Source organism: Chlamydotis macqueenii, chromosome 18 (assembly GCF_036417535.1).
Source record: "Chlamydotis macqueenii isolate bChlMac1 chromosome 18, bChlMac1.mat, whole genome shotgun sequence".
NCBI classification, from domain to species: domain Eukaryota; kingdom Metazoa; phylum Chordata; class Aves; order Otidiformes; family Otididae; genus Chlamydotis; species Chlamydotis macqueenii.
In genome coordinates this window covers 11,399,442-11,415,347 of record NC_141573.1, presented here as the reverse complement: position 1 = coordinate 11,415,347, position 15,906 = coordinate 11,399,442, and the positions used below count along the sequence as shown (strand labels likewise).

At 44.0% G+C, this 15,906-nt stretch overlaps 1 protein-coding gene across 1 annotated transcript; it reads right to left on the bottom strand.

Annotated features, from left to right (window-relative positions):
• Window positions 1–234: 234 nt before the first annotated feature.
• Window positions 235–10,205, bottom strand: CYBC1 (cytochrome b-245 chaperone 1). Its single transcript, XM_086762402.1, has 7 exons — window positions 9,551–10,205; window positions 7,116–7,246; window positions 5,908–5,949; window positions 4,592–4,665; window positions 3,525–3,621; window positions 2,136–2,280; window positions 235–1,563 (listed from the first exon to the last, which is right to left on the bottom strand). Exons 2-7 carry the CDS (start codon window positions 7,198–7,200, stop codon window positions 1,434–1,436), a joined length of 573 nt encoding a protein of 190 aa, XP_086618528.1. The 5' UTR covers window positions 7,201–7,246; window positions 9,551–10,205; the 3' UTR covers window positions 235–1,433.
• Window positions 10,206–15,906: the final 5,701 nt, after the last annotated feature.

The window sequence follows — 15,906 nt, the reverse complement described above, 5'->3', positions numbered from 1 at the left end:
TGTAGAGGTAGAGGGCTTTGAAACAAGAATGCAGGTTCTTTTAAGTCCTGAAGAAACTGCTGCCAGAAGATATTTGCTGCTGGCCAAATATGAAAGCAGAGCACACAGTTACCTCGTACCCCACTCAGATCTCCTAGAAGTAACCCTGTAAGTGTTTCGTAATTCAGGTCTTAACACCATACAATTCCTAAGCAAAACCCAGCAAATAATACAAGCATTTTTAGCATGTCAAAGGAACTTTCAGCTCTTAACGACTTTTTTCTTGTACTGACAAGCTGATATAGGCATGATGAAGTTTTAGTTCTAGACAGAATGTGTTGACTAACAGAGGTAGCTTTCACTTAAAACAAATCTTGGAAAACTCATTATTTTAACCACCTGTGAAACCCTTGGTCAAAACAGAGGATGCTACACACACCTGGAGTAAAACAGGGGTGCAAGTCAAACATTGAATCTATCCCAGCTATCTTAAAAAAGCTATTATTTAGCACTTTGGTATCGTTTCAAGTGAGGAAATACTAACAAATCTACACTGCCGGGTTGTTTGACATCAGTCTTTTCCCTACCTAAAATAACGGACATGCTTCTCTTCCTTTCTAAAAACACAGTTAAAATAGTAAATATTGATGTCTAGGAAAATGTTATTCTGTCTTGGCGTAGTCTATGCTCAGAAGTTAAGCAGAACAGGATTAGGCTAGAACTTCCCAGAGATGCTGGATCATCAATGGGATCATTTTTTGTTTACTATTTACGGCTCCTTGGCAAGCCCCAGAGAAGACAGTTAACCAGTTGATCAGACTGACGTTTACAGTTCCAGTCACCCAAACTTGAGATTTTCACAGGAATCTAATGGCAGGTCAGCAGTAGGGAATGTAACAGTGCCACAATCCCGCATCACCTCGTCGCATATATTAAGCTGCTTAAAACCAATTTAGCAATATATTCAGTCATTTATAATATTTCAATAAAAACCTCAAAGCATTGTGTTGTGAGTTACAAATTCAGCTCTCCTACATTTCATACACTGTACCTGCAGCAGATGTTTGCAGGAAGTGGAAGTTTACATCTGAATCTCCACTTCTTTAATGGGAAAGCAATTAATGATTTCAAACCATTTCATTAATAAATAACTATTCCTAGACAACTTTGATGAGTTGACAAAGTTCAAAAGCCAGCAGTGTCCACATGCAGGAACTAAGGCAAAGGAGCAAACAGAACAGAATTTGCTTTGGACTCTACAACAGCAATACTGTGAGCATGGATCTTGAAGCCATTTAGCACTAAAAAACTTCCCCTACAACAGATTCCTCCCATTGTAAATGCGCATGTAAAGAAATGCCCAGGTCAAGACTGTGAGGGGTTTTTTGTTCTGAAGAACAATCAGTATACTTTCCAGATGTTTCAAAGCCTCTGCCTTCAGCGCATGATGATTGTTAGTATTTATCCTGTGGTTCATCTGCATCGCTAGCCTCCGTTTCGCTGCTCTGAGAGAGATCTTCTTGGCTCTCTTCTCTGTCCAGTTCCAGAAAACTAATAATGAGTTTGGCAACTGCTTCCACATCACTGGAAAAAAAGGAAGAAACAACGTAAGAGTTAGCAGAATTGTGGTGTTGACAAGACAAGAACAGGCACGCTAACTGTTGAGAACTGTTTGAAGGGTCAGCCAACATACAGCATGGAGTATGACTGACACCATCCCATTTGTGAAGGCATTACTTCCACATCAGAACAAATCAATCCTTTTCACCACAGCCCCTGCTGCAACATTCCTTATTATCAATGTTCAAAATAAATCCGTTAACTGATAAATAGACTGAATGTTTGCAAAATAGAATTAATCCCCTCTGCCACTGCACAGCTGAGGTAGCGAAGGTAACTGCAGCAGATGTACAGCTCTAAAGGGATCTTAAATACCTAAGTGTGATCAGTCTCCTGATGAGAGATGGTGTTACCCAAATATCTGCAACTGAAAGCATTAAAGGGTTTAAAACAGTTAAACTGAATAACACAAGGTCATATCAGTAAATATGAAAATGGTGCTAAGATGAGGCTCAACAGTTGTCAGTTACTGACCCATGTGATTGGCATTTCCCACCTTACATGTTCAAATTAAAAAAAAAAAAAATCCACTGCACCTTCTACAGCCCAGCACTGCACTCTGAGTCAGCGGGTGTGAGAATCCAGTGACAAATCGTAGCACCACCAGGTAACCCTTCCCAAAATATCGCACCGTCTCCTCTTCCACGTTCACATCTCGGATCTCGTTCAGCAGAGCCACTACTGTGAACAGAGATGGAAACCACGGCAGCCTGTTAGCACACAGCCGGCTCCCAGCAGCACCACCGGCGACTCCCACGACTGGGACTCAGTGCTCCTGAGTACTGTTGCTCTGGTCTCATAAAACCAAGGCAGTCCTGCGACAGCAAACAACTGCTGAGCTACTCAGGCAAAACAAACGAGGAGAGACTACAGCACCTAGTAGCTGCTATAGGCCCTGATGAACAGAGACACTGCCTCCCAGGAACCAGGGACCATTAGTTTATTGCTTGTGATTCCCACTTAATGACAGTTTTAATTATTTTTCTGTACAGAGTAGGTAAACAGGTGTTAAGTTTACTGAGACTGAACAAATACTGAAGGATTTAACCATGCGGAACATCTGCTGATCTCTGCATCCCCATATTAACGGTACTTGAAACAGGTACTACCAAACAGCCTCTCAGGAAGAGATCTGCTCAGCTCCCCAACATAGAAACATACCCTAAGAAAAAGTTCACAAATGTTAAACATCCTTCTCTCCACAGCTCTTAACTTCTGTCTCCAAAGTGAACTGTTTAAAAACCAATTCAGCTTAAGGACACCCCAAATTTTGTCAGTTTTCTAAGCATATTGGTTCGACTTAGACTAGCAAATAGAATAAACAAATCTGACGCTGAAGAGGATCCTGTCTCACAGTTTGCAATGGAGCTCCTGTCTCACAGTGACTCAGCCGGGTCACACACTGTCCTTCAACTTCTGTTACTCCCACAGGGAGCTCAGAAGAAATGACACTGCCTTAAGCTGAGCCTTCTCTCTACGCTGGTTTAAATGCACGTTATCCATCTGCAGGATAATGTGCCTGCTTGCATATGATAGCTAAGGATCTGCCTGCTACAAAACCCACATTAGATTACAGAAATCAACTCCTGGATCCAAAATTTAACTTTTTCCACCAGTCCCACTTGCAAAGTAGGCTGGCCAAGGGAAACACAAACCTGCACACAAACATCCCAAAGGAATGGCTAAGGCCACTATGGAAAGGAATGGATTAGAATCACTAACAAGATGCACCCAGCACCCTAACCTGAAAAAGCATTTGGGTCCCGAGAAGCAGGTTATTACATCTGCTGCTTGGGAACAAAGCGGATCTGGAAAGAGATGTGACGAATTTGAGTACAGAACTCTAGAGAAGCTTACTAAATGGGCACGCATGCATTCCTTCTGTCTGCTCACCACATTTGCTACCAAAGATATTGCTTTCTCACCTTGTTCATTGCCTCCTTTTGAGAAGGTCAGTATTTTTTTGTAAAGATTGAATGTTTTGAGGCAAACTGTTCCCTTGTTCTTATCAAATACAGCTTCCTGTTAAATTGAAAAAACAAAAATCAATATTTTCTTAAACACACCATCAATAGCTATGCTTCAAAGGAAAATAAAAGTAGTTATATGGGAAAATAATCTTGGTAACATAGAAAAACACAGAGCTATTTTAGACATTCCTCTATTATTTGACTGAAAAATCACAATCTTGCTCTTGGCTTTAACAGACACTTTACCATATCTCCTGTGTTACTTCTAGAAGGAAGTTTCATTGCCCCTGTTGCCATACTCCTTATGTAACAAGACCTTTGCATGCATCAAACTTGAACACTATCCTGGAGTATCTCCTGTAATTTTCACTTTTGGTGTACACATTTGGCCTACAGCATAAGAATTCCAAAATTCCAGCGTTGTGCTGTATGGGCCAGCCTTACAGCAGATTTAAAACATCCCTGACCATTGATGAAAAGAGGAGGTCTCACGTGTGGGTTGCTTATTCCAATAACAACTCAGGTCAGTAAAGTGACAAGCTATGTAATGGGTTATCGTTCTCAGCTCAACTCCCAACAAATCAACATCCACAAGACCATAAACAAGCTTCACAAACACCACTTTTCCCAGTGGAAAACTGCTGAGTGGCCTGGAAGGTTAGAGCTACCCTATCTAATGGTCATTCTGTCATTAGCTGGAACAGTACAAAATCATATTGTAGCAGCTGAATGTGCTATTCTTTCTCCCTCTTACATGAAAGAGGAAGAAAAGGCCACAAAACAGCTTGGGGCAAGTCTTCCATTAAAAAACTCTTACATTTAGCCTCATGTTTTCATGCTTGTGTAGTGGTACAATTATCACCCTAATTCTGGTCCTAGTTTAGCAACCCCAAAGGGTTTCCTCAAAACCAAAAACATAACTTGTCTGTTTGGACGGAGCAAGTGCACAGGGCTGCTGCAATCAGCATCTGCCAACTGTTTCTAAACCAGCACGACCTCGTTTCCTGCGTTCAGCATCTTACCTCCCACTGGTCCAGATTCTGTGCTGCCACAAAGAAACACCCAGCCATATAGAAGAGCTTCCATGCCAAGCTGTCTGAACAATGTAAAAAAATTGCACAAATTTAGGATTTTGGTTTTTTCCTTCTTTGGTATTCAAATAGTATGTCTTAAAAGCAACATGCTTCCTTTAAAGGCAACAAAAGGAAAAAAGGTTTCTTTGATGCAACAATTTTGCCTTTAATTGCAATGCAAGCCATTTTACAGCTCTCCCCCAGGACAAGAGTACAGAAACTCTTCATATACTTTTCAAAGACTCCATCTACATCGGGCTCCAAACCATGCAGAATTATAAGCACATGTATTACTGGCAAGGCTGTAACATCACTACACATCTTCCTCTTCCCTAAAGGCAAAGGCATCTCAAAACACATCCACGAAACTCTCAACCTGCTCTCCACCACCAAATATTTGTGCTGCAGAGGACAAGGGTGAGGGACAATCAAAATTCACTGAAGCAAACATGCTGCTTCATAGAAGGAAGCAGTCAGCCCTCTTGACAAACATTTGCATTTTATGCCCTGGAATTGTTTACACATAGCAGCCTAAGCAAAGTACCTACTCAGGCTTTTACTGAAAGCAGAGTAGAACTGTGCTCAGTATTGTTTCAGAAAACTTTGTTGCAATGTCTTAAAAAAAGGCTGATATAGCTGGTGTCTCAAGCAGCTTTCACTGGACTTTGCTCTTAAAATAAAAATACATTCATTATATTTGTAGTATATTCCTACACACCATTACGTTTTGAATTTTGACGTTAATAGGATGCAGCAAGAGAATCACAGGACAGCCAGCAGGATAAATCCCATAGATGGAAGGATACCTGGTAGCTGTCTGTTCCCTAAAGGTGCCTCTGTGAGTAATCTCTGCCAGGGCTGATTTAACAGTTTCCAGAGAATCAGAGCACTTCCATCAAAGGCAAGGTAATCATTTCATTATGGTGGCAAACAATCATTGTATGGCTTCCCAGGAGAGCTGTGAGGACCAGCTAATCACATTTCTAAAACACACTGAAAGTACAAAATGCCACAGAGTACTAAATATCATTATTAAAAATACTCTTGCACATTGAAAGGGAGGCTGAGTAAGAATTAGCGCATTAAAGCACAGTAAGTCATACACAGGCAACAATTCTTGTTGGATTTTAATATTCACGCCACAAAATGTGATAGGTACCCATACTGCCTTTGTAAGGCCAGAGAGAAGCTGCAGAGAGGAGTCATCAGCATGAAAACCAGATCCACAGAAACAAACAATTATTCAGAAAATGCTAGGCCATTACCTGCACTGTAATAGGCAGCAGCCAAGCCTATGGAGGCTATTCCTAGGACGAGAGGGGAGAGCGTTAGGACAAACGAGCAGCTCAAACCACGTAAAATTCCCTGATGAAAAACATACCAACATTCACAAGTTCATCACTTTTCAAAAAAGGGACAAATGTGACAGCAACATTGAGCACTATATGAAAGAGTCAGTTATTTTTCTCTGCACTCAGTATAAAAACCCTGACATCCTGCAAAGCCACTAAAGAGCGAGGGGCTCGCCAGAGCCGGGAACAGAACTTCAGAGGGACTCTCACTCTAACCATTACATCGCACTTCCTCTCGAGCGCAGCGCAACTTTGAGCATGCTAACAAACACAACGGTTATTTTTCCCCTCTAAGTGCTCTGTGGAGCTAAGAGAAAACTTCTGCAACAAAGTTGTGTCAAAAGCCGCCAGCTCCTTTCTCCTGCTGAAGAGGAGGCAGTGGAAAAGTGCCTCTTGCCTCAGAGCGCTGCTGCAACTGCAAAGACCCCACCTCGAGGACAGTTTGACAAGATGACACCACTGAAAGCAACGACAACGTTGCAGAGTTACTGCAATGGGATCTACCCAGCTGGAAAGCAGGATACGCCACGTTTTCCCCACCAGCTCTCTCAGTGTGGTCCTAAGAAGTCCTGGTCCATTTTCCTTCTGTGTATTCAGTAGTGCACAAAAACAGACGCCTTTCAGAACATCCTGTATGACTTCCTATTTCATACACACAGTGCTGTTAAGAGTTCACTGTCAACCACGCGCAAGATGTAACCCCAGCATCGCTCCACCGCAGATTTTTCCATTTCTGAAAGCCTAGATGTTTTCCTGTGCAAGTATGCACCCCCTTCAAAAGCCTCACATTTATACTGCTACACGGCACATAGTAAACTTTTTCTTGATCATTCAGGACTCCCTTAAAATTCTGTCCATGAGACTCTGAGGTTCTGCAGATGACAGACTGAAAAATCATCAGTCCCACAGTGAAACTACCATGCTGAGGAGGAGACTTCAGACTCATTTCGTGGCTAGGCTAAAGGAGAAGTCCAAAGCATGACAATTTCTTTTCTTGAAAAAAAAAACCAAACACCTGAAAGACAGGCATCTCTTGTTAGAGGTTCTTTTAGGAATTTATTCTGTGACCCCCTTCCCTTAAAGCAAATTCTGAAATAAACTGAGGAATATTATGGTCTTACCAACAAAGAGAGACCAAGACCGGATGCCAGGTGACCTCTTCAGATGAAGATAGGAACTTGTGCGGTTTTCAACCAACATGTACATCTTCAGAAGAAACTCCCAACAGCCCAGTCTGACTCATGAAACCTCACTGGACAAAAAAAAAGGAAAAAAAAAGTAATAATTTAATACCATTGCTGACTCAAACACTCTCAACTGTCGGTTGTCATTCCCGACGACGGACCAGCGAGGGTTACCGCCTCGGCCTAGCGGTGCCAGTGTCACATAATGCCATATATGGCATTCCCATCTTTCCAGCCAACTCGAGAATAAAACAAGGATTTTCCAACAACAAGCATGTTTGTCTCTCCTCAACAAGACCATGCCTTCAGTCCAGACAGACAATAACAGCACAGATTAAAAAGACAGGTACTAATTAAAATCAGTACAAGCGGGCAATTTCAACAAGTTTTTACTATTTACAGCACAAAACTGTTTGAGTTCTGGCATGATTGTGAGCTCCAGTGCAAAAAACAACCCTATCATAACACTCAGCAAAAGCATAAAGACCGATGTGCACAAAATGCAAGAGGCATATGAGGACCTAGCTGATTTCGCAGAATTGCCACCAGGGAAAGGACAGGCTGCTCGCTGCTTCTCCCGCACAGACTGGCAGAGATGCCTGCTGTTGTCAGGAAGAACACAACCCAGTAAACGGGAAACGAAAGCATGTGCTAAGCACTGTGTCGTACTGCTAGCAGGGTACGGTTGGCCTTAATCAAGGATATCTCCCGGTTTGCTCTTTTGTGTCACAACCGTAACACCACTTAAGGTAGGGGGTTTTTAGCAGACTTCCCCCAAAGGGATTTCCAAAAAGGATATCTACTTTTCTGTTTGGTGTGATGAAGCTCAGTATCTGTGAGGCTTTCTGGGGACTGCAGGAGGATTAGACAGCTCTGTTACTGTTGAAGACAATGAACACCAACCCCTTCTATCGATTTGGTACTTTAATCATTAAACAGACTCCTCTGCCCACAGGGCCAGCAGGCTTCCAGAAGAATGCCAACATTCAACAAGTTTGTGAATAACCATGAAAAATACTTAGAGAGCAGGCCCAAGCACATCCAGGTTCTTACAGAAGAAAAGTGTCAGATTTTTAGTCCTTTTGTCATCTTGCTGTTCTTAGATACTACATGACACTCCTGCAATTCTGCATCAACTGGCTAGTTTAGATATAAAACTCCAGGGGATTTTTTTTCCCCCATTTTTAAAGCCAAGTCTTTTCAGTTCAATAAAAAGCAGATAAGACTTTGATTTTAATCACTTAGCAGCACATCTGAGAGAATCTGAAACCGAAAGAGACAAAACCACTTATGCGTAAGACACACTCCATCTCCTCCGGATGTCAAGTATCAAATTTAAATTTTCAAATTACTCCTGCGAGTTGCTCTCAATCTATCAGATCGCATTTCTGCACATACAAAGCCTTCTCCTGCCTGCAACCTAAAAAAACACCAAGAAGTGATCAAATACATGAAGATCACTGCAGAAATCTGGTCATATTTCACAAAAACGATACACTCTACTTAAAACATTATTCATATATGTACCAGTTAAATCCATTAACGTGAACCTCAATAACTCCCCCCTCCATATTCATTCAGCGAGGTCCAACGATGCCAGCGCCAGCTCAGCGTCGGACACACGAAGTGAACGGCACTGTCTTCCGCACAGGCAGCTACTCGTGAGATAGCTGCCCCAGGGAATAAAAAGCACCAGAGCTGCTTCTTAAAGTTACATTTAATAAACTAAGTCATAAATGTGCCTTTAAGCGAACATGAAAGTTTCACTATAGCAGTTTTACGATTACAGAGAGAAAGAGAGGTGTTTTGGGGCTGCCAGTTTTGCTTTAATTTGTTGGGTTTGACATTAAACTGATCTTCAGCACCAAAATAAACATTCACCGAATCCCCCCGAGCTCTCGACCGAGGATGAGCTAGCGAAAGCTCTCTGAACGAGCACCCTGAAAGCTCCACCACGAAACCACCCAAGCCAGGACCACGCACTGGGCTGAATTCCCTTCCCTCCCGACCCTGCACCTGCCTCCCCCCAGCGCGGCCGGGCACCGCCCGCTCCCTCCCTCACCGAGCCTCCAGCTCGGGAAAGGAACAGCAGCGCGCTGCCAAAACCAGAACAAACCTCGGTCTTCCCTCCTCCCCGCGCCCCGATAACACGAGACCTTTAGCTGGGACTCTCCCGCAGCGGCCCCCGCCGCGCCGCACCCCGGGCCCATTTCCGAGCGCGGGCAGCCCCAGCGCCGACCGAGGGGCTCACGGCGGCTCCTGCTCGCCGGGCCCAGCCCCCCGCCCCATCTTCCCCCTGACAGACCCCCGCCCCATCTTCCCCCTGACAGACCCCCGCCCCGGCACGGTCCCCCAGCCGCCCCCCGCGGTACCTGCCCGGGCGCGCAGCAGCACACCCGCCCGGCCGCGCTTTGAATGGACCCGCCCGGGCGCCTCCGCTTCCTGCGGCCCCGCCGCCCCCAACCATAGAGCGCGGGCAGAGCGGCCGCTGGGGCGCGCCGGCGCGACGCCCGGCTTAAGAAGGCTCGGAGGCGTCAGCGGCCATTTTGGGTGAGGGCAAGGCAGTGGATAAATGCACCGTCCCGGCCCGCGCTGCGGTCCCTTGGGCTTTGTGTGCGAGGGGAAGAGCCTCGCCCAAGATGGCGGCGGCCGTCTGCCCGTGTTTAAGATGGTGGGTCAAGCGCAGGGGTGCTGCCTAAGTAAGAGCGTCGATGTTTTCTTAGGTTTTATAGCTTTAGCAGTATTAAAAAAAAAAAGAGAGAAGAAAAACTTTCATATTGGCAGAGGAGGGTGGTGAAATGCTTTAGGGCGAGGCTGGGGGTGTGGAAGAGCTTTACTGGGCACAGTTGGTGGCAGTTTGCTAGACCTGCCCTGAGGAGGTGGAGATGGCCCCTTGCTCAACAGGGCCTGGCTGGGCCGACAGCCCCAGGCTGAGGGGCAGGGAGGACAGAGGCAGCCTCTCCGCGCTGGCCGCCATGCCTGGCCAGCCCCAGTGCCTCCAGTTGCTGTCTGGGCTCTCAATGGCAGCTGGTGCATATTTTGCACTTGGGGTGCTGGCTGTCACAGAGCACTTGTGCTGTGTGGCAGCCATTACTTGCTAGTACTCCATGGCTATATTGTATGGGCAGGAGGCTGTGGCAGGGTGAGGTTTGTAAGTGATTTCTGTGTCACAGATTTGTTTCGAGATGGCTGCTCAGAGAAGACCCACTGCTGGGACCTTGATTCACAGTTGCAGTAGCTAAAAACCATTGCTTCTCTGTACTAGGTGTGTCTTTGTATATGTATGTCTCTATCAAGATATACCCCTGTGAATAATTACACATATATAAGCAGAGAGCTGACTTCTTTGTCTGAAGTTTCCCATTCTGCCAGATGTGACTCTTGATATTTGTGGGAGATTTTGCTGCTGTTGTTTTTTTTTTTTGCTAGTAGTAAATGATATCCATGTTGCCAGTTGATGTTGTTTTATCCCAAGCTTTGTAATGCTTGGTATTTTTTATACTTTTATTTTCAGCATTGATGGCTATGATGGTTATAATAATTAAATGCAAAGTATTTTTGGACAGCTGTTACAACTGTGAACAAAATCATTAAAAAAGTTAATGCTATTGTTCAAAAACTGGAGGGGGAGTTGCAAAGCAGAAATAACAGTGATAATCTTATGGGTTTAACATCGATATGTCTTTGTGAATTGTATGTCAGCTGAAGACTTGGGTTTGGAAAATCCATTGTCTGGAGAGGAAAATTTCTAATTCACTTGAAACATGAGTGACTTTCCAGTTGTGGACAGTAAGTTACATTTGAAAAATCATTTGTTTTTCTAGTTCAGTTAAACATAATTCACATGTGAAAGCTGTTCCTGTTCAATCCAATTGAGCTACTGCTTTTGTCATCTTTGGGACAAAATAGTCGAAGTGCAGACAGCTATAGTTTAGCTTAACTTCTTAAATTCCCTTAAGTGAGCCAACATATGACTCCATCTGTAAATGACAATTGGTTCTCTCTTAGTTGCACAGGGATGTGGTCCTTCCTGAATGACATACTCAATTTTTGGCTTTTTTCCTAACATGAATCCAGATACTCCAGAGTGTTTGCTCAAGGCCACAACATGGTGGAAGTTTGTGCAGCTGTTGGTGAACAATCTGAGTTTTTGATCAGACAGCATTTTTCCTAACACTCCAGAGTGAACAATTTGAAGCTTCAGGCTCTGTGGTATAGACCTAAATGACTGTAAGTAGTAGAAAATACAAACTGATCTGCAAATTTTTTTTGTAACTATGTTAATGGGAAAAGGCTACGAGGAACTGCAAGAATTAATTGGCATGCTTGTGAGTCATGAGGTCCAGCTGCTGGATTTGGATGAAAAATAGGAAGTAATAAGTATCACGTGTTCTGAACCCAAAGAAGCAGCTGACTGAGTCTTCTGAGGAGAAATTTCTGTATAAGCAGTTGTCAGTCAGCTTTTATAAGCAACCAGTTTCTCTGGAAACCAAATGTTAAGCCATTTTGAGTGATACAAGGTGACATTTCTTGTCTCTAGAGTAGAGCGAAATAAGAAAGAAGCTTATCTGTCCCCTCCACTCAATAGATACTACACAGCACATCACTGTGTTTTATTCTTATATTACTATCTGCAAAAATATTAGCAACTGTATAGTTCTCCAGTTTTGCAAAGACCGCGGTACAATAACCTGATATGACTTAATTATGAAGTTAGAGATAAATTATGTTAATTAGAGGAAGTACCACACACACAATCAGGCACTTGCCCAAACCAGAATATGGCAAGGATCCTCCTAAGCTTCTGGTATTGATTAATTATTCTTACAACATTTTTTTCTGCAGTCACCTAGGGATTTTACGTCTGCACTTTGAAGTAGGTAAGTGCATTATGCCTACCAATAAAGGAAGAAACATGTTTTTAAAGCTTGATCTCGGACTTAAAAGAACAGCATGAATTCCAAAACATGTTGCTTGCAGAAACAAAAACTACTTGCCAGAAGAAACATTCAGAAATATGTGATTGACTATTTGTAGTCTTCTTGCTTTATAATACAAAACCAGATTTTTGTAAGGCATTGTGTAGTAAATAGACTTGTAACTTTTAAGTCATTGATCTAAAAAGAACATGCGGATATAACAGAACTGGCCTTTATTTTGCAATAGTTTGACACTACCTATATTTCTGGTCCTTCTTCCTCATCTCAAACTGTTTTCCTAAATATTCTTTTTGAGCTCCTTGTACCTTCCCCCTTGCCCCCAAAGGACTTAAACTTAAAAATTCAGCTGTGCAATAGGCATGTGATCTTACTAACATGCCAGGATAAAATTCCTAGTGTGCTTGATTTGAAACAGTCACCAAACCAGTGCTGTTTTGCAGCTGGAGTGCACTGGCTGCAAGTCTGGGTTATGGATGAGATCATCCCATGGAGCTCAGTGCGGTGCCCCGCTGACCCAAATGGGAGCAGTGTGTATGAAGTGGAATACGCGTTTCCAGCTGTGACTAAGATTCACTGCCTCATTCTGCCAGCTGTTGAGTTGAGCGCTGTCACTAACTTGAGGCATTTACAGCTTGCAACACCTTGCAGGACTGATGCATAGCCTTTACAGCTTTCTGGAGTTGTTTGCAGCATACTGTTTTCATGGATAAACACTTAGTTTCCATTTAATTCTTTATGTAAATACTTTAGGTGCAGATATAAATGTTAAATGCAGCAAATGAGGCCAAATACCTCAAGGGAGGCCATAAAAGTAAGTAATGCTCTTCTGTGCTGCCTACTGTTGACATAGGAAAGATTTTATATTGTGAGTTTTTTGGAAGTAATCTTGCAATGTTGCAAAGCTACTAGCTGTTACCTCCCCCGGGGCAGATTAAAACAGGACAGTGCTTTCTTTTCTCGGGTTGCTGGGTGCAGTGCTGATGGTAATTGATCTGATGTTCTGTGGGAAAATGGCATAAATAGCTAATGGAAAGCAGAAATTGCTCTTGGCAATAAAATAAATGGGACATCTAATTATCTAATGATTACACAGGTATAATCTTATACCGTGCATTGAAACATTGATTCCTTGCATGCTCTTCAGTTCATACAAGTTTTTGCTCTTTTTTTTGTTTGAATTAGTAAATTGAAATTAATTCAGTCCAGTTATCATCATCTCATCATGAACGTAAAAAAATATGGGGGTGAGAGAAGGAGTTAAAGACATTTTAGTAGATATGGCATTGATTAATTATTGCTGTGCATACTAAGGAATCAAGTTGATAAATAGTGCTTAATGTTTTGCTAACCACTTGCGTGACGATTTGCTAACCATTGTGCAAACTATCTGAAGCAGAAAGTCTTGTGATTCTTCACGAAAGACAGTTCCTGGTAAGGACTGGGGGAGTCTCTTCAAGAACCAGCTCAAACCGACCCTGCAGCTTGAATGAAAGCCAAGGGATAACTGAGTTTGTGTGAGAACAAAATGTTACCAGCGGTGGCGAAGAGGATTCACCTACCTTCATCCCCACGACCCCTGACGACCACCACCACGAGGCACTGCGCAAGCGCAGATGGGAGGAGTTTATGAAAATGGCCCCTTGGGACTAATTTTAATACAAAGCGGGAACAGGTCATGCATGTGTAGAGGTGTATTGTGAAACTTTATGTATAGGTAACACTTGGTTGTATAAATTCAAAGTGAGTTGCCGTGTCAGGCGCGCATGGTTTTGGTAGGACTACCCCCTGTGCTGCCCAGCGCTGAATAAACTTGCCTACTTTACAATCTTACGGATTGTGGAGTCCGTTTTCCGCACGTTGGGGGAAATAAAATATTTTCAATATTGTCTGTGCAGAGTTCCAGATAGTCAAAAACTGTCATGTCTTTTGAAGAATCACTATATCAAGTTTGGATAATAAATGTAAGCGTAATCATCAAAGTGTGAAACAGAAGGATTTTAGTTATGCCTTTAAGTGCAGATCTCAACACATTCCTAATTTAGAACTTTCATCTGTGCTACCACTGTATTTGTCAGTGCAACTACGGGTATTGTACCCTTGTGGAATAAATTGCGAGATTGGCACAGCTGTTTAGGATGGAAAGATTCACCCGAAGGGACAGGGAACAAGACGTCAGTTAATGCTGCATGCCAGCAATTCTGTAGGAAATGGAAATGCTTAAGCTGCACAGGGATTGCTCTAGAGTAATTGTAGTGCTTTTTAAAAACTTGTGTTAATGCTAACGTGAAATGTGAGAGCGTTCTGAATGAAGATAGTGGAAGCACAGATTATTACCAAAGCTATTAAATCCTCACGCTAGGATTAGTGATATTTTGCCAGGGTGTGTGTAAAGCAAGTATCAGCTTATTTTTCTTTAAATGGGCAGTAAGAAAGTGTTTCTATTTGCTTTCATTATGGTAAAGCTAAGGAACTCCTGATTTCCTTGACCTTAATGAAAACTCACTGTAAATTATAACTGTCTGTAAATTATTAAAAAAAAGCATTATTTTTACATTCTGCTCTGGGATTATCTGTAACATACTAATTAATTTGCTTGTGAAATCTTTTAACAGCCAAGTCCACCACCATTTGCTTCTCTGGATTGGGATGTGTTTTACAGACTGCTGCACTGAAACCAGCGTTTGTCCTGGGGTGAGAAACTTCTGCAGCCGTGACTGTCTGGTTCTTGTACAGCATTGCCATTTGTGCTTACCGAAAACGGTGTCTGTGGATTAAAGCATCAGAGCCTACTTGTAACAGGAGGGGATTTACCCACTGCACTTGAAAAAGGAAAGCTGCAGTTCAGACAGGAAATTGCACATTTGCTGGAAGTTCTGTGGTTTAATTTCTAAAATGTCATTTTATACTCGAAAAAGTTCTCTGCACAGCTGGAGGTGTGTGCTCATACACCGCTGTTCAAACGGGCGAGGGGTTAAAAGAGTGAAGTGTGGGTTGAACCTTTCTGTTTAAATGTTACAGCCTGGGGTTTAGCAAGGCAACCACTCTGCCATAAATCATAAGCCTCCTCATCGATGCTTTGGGGGCTGCGAGGCTGCGAAGGCCGCTGCGTACGTTTACCAGTGCGGTACGTAAGGATTTGTGAGCCTGCCTGGGAAGAGCAGCGCGGATACTTGTGTTTTGTCACAGAGATGGGATCGCAGCATACTGAAATAAAGTGGTCATGATGTATTCCGGAACTTCCATAGTGTTGTTTCATTTTAAAGGGACTGGGAGAAAATAAAAATCATGGGGAAAAAAAATCTTGATGTCATATAATTGTAGAGTGTGTTTAAAAAAAAAAAAGTGAAAGAAGCTCAAGAGAAGCAGCAAACCTCTGGGAGACGCTGTGCCCTCGGTGTCCTGCGAGGAGAGGCGAAGCTCGGGAGCCGCGGCGCGCCGCCGCCTGGCAGCCCGGGAGGAGAGGCCGGGGCCGTGCGCGGGCGCGGAGGGCAGGTGCCTGGCGGTCCCACGCGCGCGCTCTCCGTTTTCCCGCCGGGGTCGGATGTAGCGGCTGGAGGCGGGGAGCACGCGGACGCGCGGGGCGGGCGCGCCCCGGGGTCCCTCCGTGCCCGCCTTGCGGCGGGGACGCGCGGCGGCGCGCGCGGCCGGCGGCGGCTACGTGACGACGCTCAGGTCCGCAATGAGCCCCGCCGCGCGGGGGGGCGGGGAGGCGGCGGGCCCAGCCGGGAACCTGCCGGCGACGGGGCGGAGGGCGAGGTGCTGCCTGCCCCGCCCGCCTCCGCGGCCAG